The sequence below is a fragment of the Fukomys damarensis genome, unplaced genomic scaffold (genome assembly GCF_012274545.1).
Source record: "Fukomys damarensis isolate Sample0158 unplaced genomic scaffold, DMR_v1.0_HiC HiC_scaffold_9, whole genome shotgun sequence".
NCBI lineage: Eukaryota > Metazoa > Chordata > Mammalia > Rodentia > Bathyergidae > Fukomys > Fukomys damarensis.
This window is the reverse complement of record NW_022900921.1, coordinates 27,872,828-27,883,714: the sequence shown is the minus strand read 5'-3', so window position 1 is coordinate 27,883,714 and position 10,887 is coordinate 27,872,828. Positions and strand designations below refer to the sequence as shown.

General features: G+C 36.3%; 1 protein-coding gene across 15 annotated transcripts in view; it reads left to right on the top strand.

Annotated features, from left to right (window-relative positions):
• The window catches only part of Uimc1 (ubiquitin interaction motif containing 1), a 159,660-nt gene that overhangs the window by 101,618 nt on the left and 47,155 nt on the right, over positions 1-10,887 (top strand). For 11 of the 15 annotated variants that reach the window (XM_033761652.1, XM_010622085.1, XM_010622086.2 and 8 more), the window contains 4 exons: positions 1,099-1,223; positions 1,997-2,102; positions 2,411-3,147; positions 9,037-9,101. In XM_033761652.1, the coding sequence (XP_033617543.1) occupies positions 1,099-1,223; positions 1,997-2,102; positions 2,411-3,147; positions 9,037-9,101 (1,033 nt within the window). Of the gene's footprint in view, positions 1-1,098; positions 1,250-1,996; positions 2,103-2,410; positions 3,148-9,036; positions 9,102-10,887 lie in introns of those variants that run through there. The other 4 variants (XM_033761651.1, XM_033761656.1, XM_033761657.1 and 1 more) reach the window with 4 other exon arrangements.

Below are 10,887 nucleotides of genomic sequence, written 5' to 3'. Positions count from 1 at the left end.
GGATTTTTAGTTGGATCTCAACTCTAGATTTTCATAAACTCATCTGGAATTCTCACTTCTCTCTATGCCAGCCAAGACCCTCAGTTTTTCCATTCATTTAGAGTGTATCTGGGCAGGGGATTTAGCTCAGTGGTTCTGCAACCTGCCTCGGAAATGCAAGGTCCCGAGTTTGATCCCCAGTTGCCAAAAACAAACATTTAGCATGTATCTGTTGCATTTCCATTACGCACAAGGCATTGATTGAGTGGATAGGGATATATTTGATGTATCCCCCCCTCAGATTGAACTGAGGGCCTTTGCCCTGAGCTACACCTTCAGCAATCTGTCTGTCTGTCTGTCTATCTTTAACTTTGATATACGTTCTTGCTAAGTTGCCCAGGCTGGACTTGAACTTGTGATTCTTGTGCCTCAACTTCACAAGTGCTCGGATTACAAGCATGTATTACCACATGTGGCTATTCAGTGTCTTTTGATCTATTGTATTCATTGTCCATGGCTCCAGTTCCATTTTTGGCCAGGGAGAGTTATGTTGATTAATGACATTAGTGATGTCTGACAGATTCTTCGCTCAGAGCTCTGATAGATACTCTAGCTCATCTTGTACATTTCATGCTCTGGACTTGGAATCATCCATTTCTCCAATATGTTGCAGTTGTTTTTAATGGAAAATGATGTTTGAAGATCATGTTGTGGTTACTAAGAATGTTCTTTTTTTATTGGATAAACCAGAGCATTCTGTAATAAAACCACAGTGGTTAAAATTTGAGCATGCAGCAGTGTGATACTTAGCATAACCTCTAGTGTGGTTTCTCTGTTTATTCACTAAATATTATCTACCATATACGAGGTACTGTCTTGTACTGGAAATATAACAATGAAGGTTACAAACAAAATTCATGGGAGCTAAGAGTTTTTATTGTAACTGGTATTGATTACCTTGATCAATATCTTACCTTTTGAGACTTTCCTCATTTATTAGTTTACAAAATTGTGCGAAGTGGTCTATAGTGTCTTCAGATGAAAAATTTAATCATCTTGTTTTTTTGCTTGTATACTAATTGTGGTACCCTTCTCTCTCTTTTCCTTATCTTTTTACAGAGATGACAGAAGAAGAACAGTTTGCTTTGGCTCTCAAAATGAGTGAGCAGGAAGCTAAGGATATGAACACGCAAGAAGAGGAAGAAGAAGAGCTCTTGAGGAAAGCCATTGCTGAAAGCCTGAATGTAAATATGTTATGTTGAAACAAATTGTGAGTTTTATAAGCAATGTTCTTTGATTTCTACAGTGTTAGGTTTGCATTAGGAACTAGTTACGGTAGTTTACAGTTTTAACTAACATAATTACCATAACATTTTAAAGTCTGTATTGAATTGTTGGCTAACCTAGTTTGAAGTGTTTTGTTAACATATGATAGAATTTTCTTCAACCCCACAGATATTTTCAGTACATATCTTACAAGAACCATAGTAAGTTGATTGCTTCTGAAAAGAGTTATAGACTACCAAGAATATTGAAGGAAGCAAGACAACTTGTTTTGTGGTGAGAGCAAAGGAAAGGAAAGAAAGAATGGGCAGCTTCTAAAAAAATAATGTTTAATTTTGATTTAAATATATGTAATTGAAATTATTTTAAATGTTAAGGATACTTGTTAGTGCAGGTTCTGAACCATCCTTGATTCTTTCTTTGTTTTTGAAATGGAGTCTTGGCAGTGTTGCCCACGTTGCAGTCAATTTTGTGGTTTTAAGCAGTCTAGTCTGAGCCATCTTTTGTGCTGTTCATCTCTATATTAGAAAAGGATGTAGTGTACTGATCTGGTACAGCATTTTGCACACAGGCATTCAATATACATTGTGGAATTTATTTGAATTGAATATCTTCACTTTTGAGAGGAGAAACTCCTAGGGACAGTGGCCTCCTGTTTTTGTTCTTCCTGTGACTCTTCGCATTTAGCTATTTTAATAATAAATCTGGTCTGGTATGGGTTCACTTGTTTCAGAGTTGCCGGTCTTCTGATGCTTCTGCTACCAGAACTCGTCCTCTGGCCATTGGACCATCTTCACATTCCCACCAAGAGAAAACCACAGACTCTGGGACCACTGAAGGCATGTCTCCCTGTTCTGACTGCTTCCATTCATCAAGCATAATCATATTATAGCAGTCTCATACTGAGAGTAGATAAACAGAAATACCCCAAATCCCTTTGGTGATATTAAAGAGGTTCAAACAAAAAGTAGTTGAGATCTCACAATATCCAACATACTTTTATTTCCAAGGAAAAACCAACCTTTGGTTAAACCCAAAGAAGAGCCTTTCTTAGGCACGTTTTGTAATTCTTGGTAAGTGATAGCTTACCAACCCCTTTTAATAAAAAAGTTTGTCCTTAGCCCTACTTTTTCTCAAATGTCTACAGGCATATGGCAGCTGGTACCTCCATCACTGTTTAAAGGCTCACATATCAGTCAGGGAAACGAGGCTGAGGAAAGAGAGGATCCTTGGGACCACACTGAAAACACTGAAGAGGAGCCGGTCTCTGGCAGCTCAGGAAGCTGGGACCAGTCAAACCAGCCAGTGTCTGAGAATGAGAACGTTAAATGTTTTGGCAGATGTACTGGTCACTTGGCTGAGCACACACAGTGTGGGAAGCCACAGGAAAGTACTGGGAGGGGTTGTGCTGTTCTCCAGGCTGCCCAGGGTAGGGGGGACACATCTAGGCGCACTCTGCCTATCCCAGCAGATGTGAAAGGTCTCCAGGACATTGGAGACACTGTGCACTACTTCTGGGGTATTCCATTCTGCCCTGCTGGAGTAGACCCTAACCAGTATACCAAAGTCATTCTCTGTCAGTTGGAGGTTTATCAAAAGAGCCTAAAAATGGCTCAGAGGCAGCTCTTTAAAAAAAAGGGATTTGGGGAACCAGTGTTACCTAGCCCTCCTTCTCTGATCCAGAATGAATGTGCCCAAGGAGATCAGGCTAGCGAAAAAAATGAAGGCATCTCAGAAGATATGGGAGATGAAGACAAAGAGGAGAGGCAGGAATCTAGGGCATCTGTCTGGCACTCAAAAACCAAGGATATTCAAGAAAACCAAATTAAAAGCTTGAAACAGAAACTTTTGTTGGAGGAAGAACCAACAACCAGTCATGGTCAGGTAAGGGTCAGTGATGCTGTAATTAAGGATGATTTATTCACAGATTAAACAAGGATTATTTTAGCTAATTGTTCTTTTTGTGGTCTCCCCTCCTCATTACTAAAGTAATACATGCTCACTGTAAGAAATTAGGGATGTACAGAAGAGTATAAAGAAGAAAATACCTATAATACCAGCATCTAGAGGCAGTAACTTATTTCTATGCAAATAAAAATACACTTTTAAAAAATTTTTCAACGAAACAAAGATTTATGTAAAACTGTGCCTTTCCCTCTCTTTTTACTTTATCCTAGGACTTTTTCTATTTGTAAGTGTACTTGAAATATTATTCTGTCATATGGATACACCATAATTTATTTATTTGTTTGTTTTATTTTTTGGTACTGGGTAGAGCCACTGAACTAAATCCCCAGCCCTTTATTTTTTGTTCTTTAAAATGTTTTTTCTAAAAAGTTAAGTTTTTGAATAGGTAAGAGTGTTTGTATGACTCAGTATTCAAGATGTGAATTTTAAAAATCTCTACCCTATTCTGTGGACTCAAACTGTTACTAGTTTCTAGGATACTTTTTGTTTTTTTGCGGAACCGAAATTGAACTCAGGATGTTGTACTTGCCAGGCAGGCATGGCGCCACTGAGCTATATCCCTGGCCCTGTAGGCTATTCTTACATATTTTATATACTACAAGCAATATATATATATATATATATATATATATATATTTATATGTTTATCCATATTTTGTTACTCTAATGATAGTCTAACCACATTATTCTGTCCTTGCCTTTTTCATTTAATATCTCTGAGATCATTCTACAATAATACATAGTTTCTTAAACTCTTTTGGATATGGAGTATAGGATGTATGGATGAATCATATTTTATCGAGTGGCCAATTGGTGAGCATTTAGATTATTTCTAATGTTTTTCTATTATGAACAGAATAGCAATGATTACTCTTGAACAGAGAACATTTAATTCACAAGATACATTGCATTCACAGGTATTTGTAGGGTAATTTCATATAAATATAGTTGATTGGTCAAAGGATATCTACATTTACAATTTTGTTTGCCTCCCTGGAGGCTGTATACATTTATATTCCCATTAGCATTATTTGAATATTAGCTTCCTCACAACCATACCAGCACAGTATTATCACACTTTTTGATTTTTGCCAATCTAAGAGATGAAAAATTATATCTCAATGTAGTCTTAATTTGTATTTCTGTTTGTGAGGTTAAATTTTTTCTGCATGTCTAAACCCATTTACTCATTTATGTTTCCTTTTCTGTTTAGATATTCTGTTCACCCTCCTCCCCCTTTAAGCAAGCTTCATATATTTAGGGGAAGTGGTCCTTTGTGACACGAAGTACGGGAGTTTCCCAGTTTAAACCCTTCCTCCCTCCCTCCCAGTAATGGTGTATTTATGGTTTTGCTTGTTTTAGTTTTCTCTAGTTTACTGACTAGTCACCATTTTGGGACTTTGCTTTTCAGTCTTTTTCTGACATAATCAGATTGTATTTTTTTTTCTCTGAATATTATAAAAGCAAGTTTGACAGCAGTGGTTTCAAGGTATCCTTGAAGTGGTGAAAATCTAGCAGTTGCTCTTATTATGTTGGAGTTTTCTAACTTAATGAACAGGCCACAAATACTACAAATAGTATTATTAGTTGACATTAGTCACTACACAAGCTAAGCCAAGCTAGTGTAATTAAAAAGAAGACTTTCAGGCATGGTGGTATACACCTGTTATTTCAGCACTTGGGAGGCTGAGGCAGGAGGATTGCTTCAAGATCAAGGCCAGCCTGGGCTACATAATGAGTTTAAGTCCAGTCTAAATTACAGAGTGGTGGGGGAGAAGACTTCATAATAAAGAAACCAGTATTTCATAAATTCTAAGACAAAAGGGTAACCCTGAAAAAGGTACCAGGTCTAAAAAATCATCTGTAATTTTTGGCATCTTATTGCTGCAATGTATCTGTTTTATTTTTCTCTGTGCATATTGGTTTTTCTTGCTTTGTTCTCATTATAGGTAAAAGATACTGATCCTGTAGCTTCCAAACCTAAATATTACCAGTTACTGGAGATTTGTTCTCTCCCACTTCCAATTTCAAAAAACTTATGCCCCATTTAGTATTAGTAACTCTTACAGCTGGTAATGTCCTGAAGGATATATGTGTCAAATTATACAAATGGCTGTGAAACACCATTGATAATGAATGAGAGAGGTGAGGTACAGCCTTTAGTAAAAAGAGAGCAGGCAGACAACCTAGTAAATGTCCAACATAAGCATTAACTTTAATTTTAGCAATCACTTAGAAATGTTGAAAAATGCTAAAAAGTATAGAGTTAAAATCATCCACAGTTCCAATGTCCCAATGATGTCAAAGATGTGTTCCATCATCTTTTTTCCTTTATTTTTGGTATGGTTTAGATCATATCAGTGTATTACTGGGTTCTTTTCCTGTTTTATTTTTCCCCCAGGGCTGGGGATACATGTTCATATGTGCTGGGCAGATGATCTGCCACTGAGCTATATCCCTAGCCCTCATATTGGCATCTTGCTATATTGTTACTTTAACATTATGTAACATTTTCTTACATTAAAATTATAGATTTCACTTTTAATAACATTCTGGCTTATGACTTACAAGAGTAATACACATGTGTATTTATCTTATATGTATAATGTATATATAATTTTTTTCCAGTCCTTCAGATTGAACCCAGGGCTTTCATACTGAGCTACTTCCCTATCTCTTTTTACATTTTTTAAATCTTGAGATGGGGTCTTGCTAAATTGCTGAATTGCCTATGCTGTGCTTAAACTTGGAATCTTCCTGTATCAGCAATAGTGTTTTTTAAACACTTCCCTATTGCTGGTTATTTTTGTTGTGCTAAACACCTCTATACATGAAATTTCTTTATTCAAAGTCAGTGTCTTTATGAACAGGGAGTCACAAAAAGGTAAGCATTATAAGTGTTATAGAACTACTATTTATTGCCATATTGTGTTTCACAGTGATTTTTCCAGTTTGCATTCCCTTTCTCTGACAATGTATGAGAATGCATGCTTCACCACAGCCTTGCCAACTGAATTGTGCCTTTATAGAACAAGAGAAATTTAACTTATAAGTAAATGGTAAATACCTTATGATTGTGATTTTGCCTCTCATATTGACTTTTCCTTTCAGGAACTATGGGTAAAAGAATTTATGTGTTTGTTAAACATTTTCTGTGGATTATGGCTTTGCTGAAACTGCCCACATTTGAGATTCTTTCATCGACAGAGATAGCAAGAAAGTTCCAGAAATTGGGACTCAGGAAAAAAAACATTGATGTTGAACCAAATATTTTAGTCTGTAATTATATTATTAAACCTTAGGGATCAGATAATAACTGGTTTCTGGCATGTCTGAGACAAGGAAAGTTAACGGAAGATAGGAGATCACTTTGATGGCATTATGGCAGGGAGGTGTTGATATGGTCCTTTATTTTTCAGTCTGATAATTAATTTTTCAGTCAAAAAGTTAAAACTTGTTTACCAGAAATGACCAGACTGTGGGGAGTTTTGAGAATTGACTTTTACTAGCCAGACTTCAAGCTGATGTATATATACCAAGTAACAGTTTGTAGATTTATGAATGGAATGGAGACATACTCAGTGACCAGAATACACAAATCCACTGGATGCTGTACCTCCTTCTAGGATGACTACACCTGGAAAGCTGAAATAGTAATCAGAAAATGGAGACTTTTGGTAGTAGTATGGAAAGGCCTGATAAACTACCACTGCCCCACAAGGGATACCATTCTGTGATGACCAGCTAATGGAATGCCACTGTGCTAAAGACACTACTCAAGCCTGGAACTTTAGATTTTCTTAAATTCAATGTTAACTATCCCTTTACCCTGAACATATTTCTTCAGGCTGAATGCAATGTCTTGATTAGGCTACCACTTCCTTTAAGTTTTATTGCTGTGATAAGTTTTCCTGTTGACTTAATAGATTTAGGTAGTCTAGTCAAATTTTGTTTGCATGTTTTACCATCTTGTTTCATATTCTGGAAGACCTTCACTTTACCGCTAAAAATAAAGATTATTACCCTGAAGTGTAAATTTTGAAAATTAAATAGTTTACTAAAATGAAGACATTCTTGGGATTCCTTAATGAAATGTTTGGGAAGATGATCATTTATGAAGACAACAGTAGTGGTTAGAGCATGGATTTGGAAATCAGATAGATCTCAGCTTCACTTTTGATCATTTATGTGATTTGGGGCAAATTACTTATTCTCTTGAAGTTTCATTTTCCTTATTTCTAAAAAATAGGTTTTTGGGGGTCGGGGATATAGCTCAGTGGTTCCCTGCCTGCCTAGCAAGCACAAGGTCCTGAGTTTGATCCCCACTACCAAAAAAAAATTTTTTGGCCTTTTAAGGTTCTTATGAAATCAAAGGAGTTAATGCATGTAAAATTATTTGCATAGGCCTGACACTTAATAGGTGTGCAATAATTATTAAACAACTATAGAAAGTTGGAGATATACTTAGCCTAATGTAGTAACTTAGCCTAATGTAATAACTTTTGAAGTTTAAGTCAACAAAATTCTACTAAATGAACACTAGGTGTCAGTGTTTACTTTTTTTCAGAATCACTGCAGAGTTCTGAGCCCTGTGAAGTATTTATTGCTGTTGTATTTTAGTTCTTTCAGTTTTGCTCAACTCTCATTTTTCCTGATGACTACATAACTGATCATTGCACAACTTTACCTACCTTTTGACAGAAGACTCAGTTCAGTATCCCCCACCTGTTAAGTATTTACCTCATTATTTACCTGAGTGGTAGAAAAATGACTGCTTGTTTAGATTTCTTTTGTACCCTGTTGAGAAATCCTGAAAACTTTGGCCAATAGCATTACATTTATTGTAAGATGCTTCACAGCCAAGGCACTTTCTCAGAAGTCCATTTTTAAGGTATCAGTAGCTGCTTTTTTGTGTCTGCCTTTCTCTGCACCTACATTTAATGAGTTGACAAACTCTACCCTGATCAACGGAAATAATCTTTTTCTTATGCAGTCCTTATTGTTGCATTTCTTTCTTCTAATTTGAGACAGGGTTTCAATATGAAGTTAAGACTGGCCTTAAACTCATTGTGTAGCACAGGCTAGCTTAGAAATCATGGCAATCCTCCTGCCTCAGCCTTCTGAGTGCTGGCATTACAGATGTGTGCCACTGTACCCAGCTATCTTTGTATTTCTTAAAGGTATCAATGTGGCAGATTTGTAGCACAAAGAATCTTTATAATTTTCCCTTTGGGATGTCCTGTGTTATGTCTTGGATGTTCTCAAAGAGATTTCTTTCATGGACTGAAATGTTTTTCCTAGTGCTGTGTTTCTGTTGAAAACTGGCCTTCTCTCTACATTTTCTCCGTATACAAAAAGTTTTATAAATTACTTTTTGGAAATCATAATTCATTTGACTTACCAATTAATATTGATGTAGGTCTTGTAGTTTAATAAGTGCATTGCATACATTATTCTTAATTCTCAGTTATATTCTGTGAGGTACTTTGTTAATTCTTATGTTAAGATGAAGAGATTCAGATATGACTTTGACAAAATTACGAAGTTAATAGGTGATTTAGATCTATTTAAATACCAAACTCTGACTCCGCAGGGCACACTTCTTTGTTTTTTGTTCCAGGGATTGAACTCAGGACTTTGCGCTTGGGGCACACTGTTTTTACTGAAACTTAGAGACTCATGTAAAATGTTTATTCTCATTCTAATTGCTGAGAAATTACATTTGAACAATTAGTTTTTTTTTAAAGGAAGAGAAGCTAGTTCATCTGTACCTGTATATTTAAGATGTTACATATTTCTTTGCAGTCTTCCCAAGGGCTGTTTGTTGAAGAAACTTCTGAAGAAGGCAGCTCTGCACCTGGTTCACAAAGGTGAGATTATATGTTGCCTTGGGTGTCAGTTCTCTTTTAGTAACATAAAGAAGACGAGCCACATGGAGGAGACCATGCCCAGACAACTTGCCAGAGAACTTTTAGCTCTTTTAAAAGCACAGATTAGGAGAAATTAAAATTTCCAAGTTCTCAAATATGCATGTTATAGAAACCTACAATATTGAGGCCTAAATTGATTAGAGATTTTCTTGTCTTTTCTAGTCATCTTGGCATAAATCTGATATACTTTATTCCTTGAGAAGTGATTGTTTCTGGCTGTTCTCTTAATTACAGTAGTTTCCTGTGCCAATCTGCTGTCTCTGGACTGATTTTTAAATGATCGTATACTTCCTATACGTTTTCTCCCTTTGTTCTCTTGCTTATGCTTGCTTTATGTGCATTTCCAAGCCTTATAAACTTACAAGTCTACTTCCAAGACTAAAACTTCTTGAAGCCTTCTATTATTCAGACCACGCAGATTTGTGCCATTCTCAGTCTTTGTCCTGTGCCATTTTTAACCTGTTTGTACGTCATCTTTCCCGTAAATGAGTATACTTGTATTACATCCTCCATTATTCTTGCTGATTTGTTGATGGGGTTACCTTCTCAGTCTTCTTACTGTAATAATAGATAGTAGTTGATTTTAAACTGCACAAAGGTATTCAATCACTTTGTCTAATAGTTTTGGGGATTTCAAAAGAGCTTAATATTGTTTTGGGCGACTGTCATCTCCCATATGGAAGCTGAGGCTCAGTTGCCATTTGCTATAATTTAAATGATGCTCTTTTTTAGGCTTTTGGTAGATAATACTAGATATTTCTTCTGGGCTGAAAAATATGCGTTTGATTTGATTCTCTTGGTGATATAGTTTAGAAGAGTTTCTGGGGTGTCCCCCCTTTTTTGTACCGGCGATCAAACTCAGGGTCTTGCGCTTGCCAGGCAGATGTAGCACCACTGAGCTAGTTCCTCAGCCCCTAGGCCTTCTCCCCACTGTAGACCTCTCTGTTTTATTGTGGTGAGGCTGTGCAAAGCAGATGTAGGTTTTAATAAATGATTATATGCTTTGTCACCAGGAGAGAGCTGAAATCACAGGCAATGTGGTTTGACTTCAGATTGATTAGCTCATTTTATAAATGTCAGCAAATTGTTTTGTGATGGACCCTTTGAATAGAGTCCTAATGTTATATGCAGAATAAACTGTGTCTGGCTTAGGTTTATAACAAATGCTATGAGATGTTTTATTTAGAGAGAGAAATCACTTGTGGCTTCCTGTGAGGATTTAGTTATTTATCATGAGTCAGTGTGGCTATTCTCTCTTCTCTGTGGTTCTTTGTTGATATGAAGATTGGTATTTTTTAAGTGTCTTCTTACGTATTTGATCAAACTAATCATAAAGCTTATAAAGCATTGAGAGGGCTAGTTCACATACTCAGAACTCTTAGTCATGTGTTCCTGTGTCAGGAAGAGATTGCATTCCATGAATAGGAAGGGAAAATCAGGAGATTGGGTGAAGGAAGCCATTCATAATTAAGTTTTCCTCTGAAGACCTCTTCAACTTGTATGGACAAATTTTTGCTGTAGGACAGTTTGCAATGGTTTTTTATTTTTGTTGCCTGCAAAGTTACATCCTAAGATAAAGAGGAAATTTAACTGCAGGGTGAGAGAAAAGCTAGTGTCAGGAATGTCTCCATGTCTTCTGAGTTTATACATCTCTGGGCTTCAGAGGGCTGAGATGGAGGTGATAAAACACCTTTGACTTTTTTTTTTTTTTTTTTTTTTTTTTTTT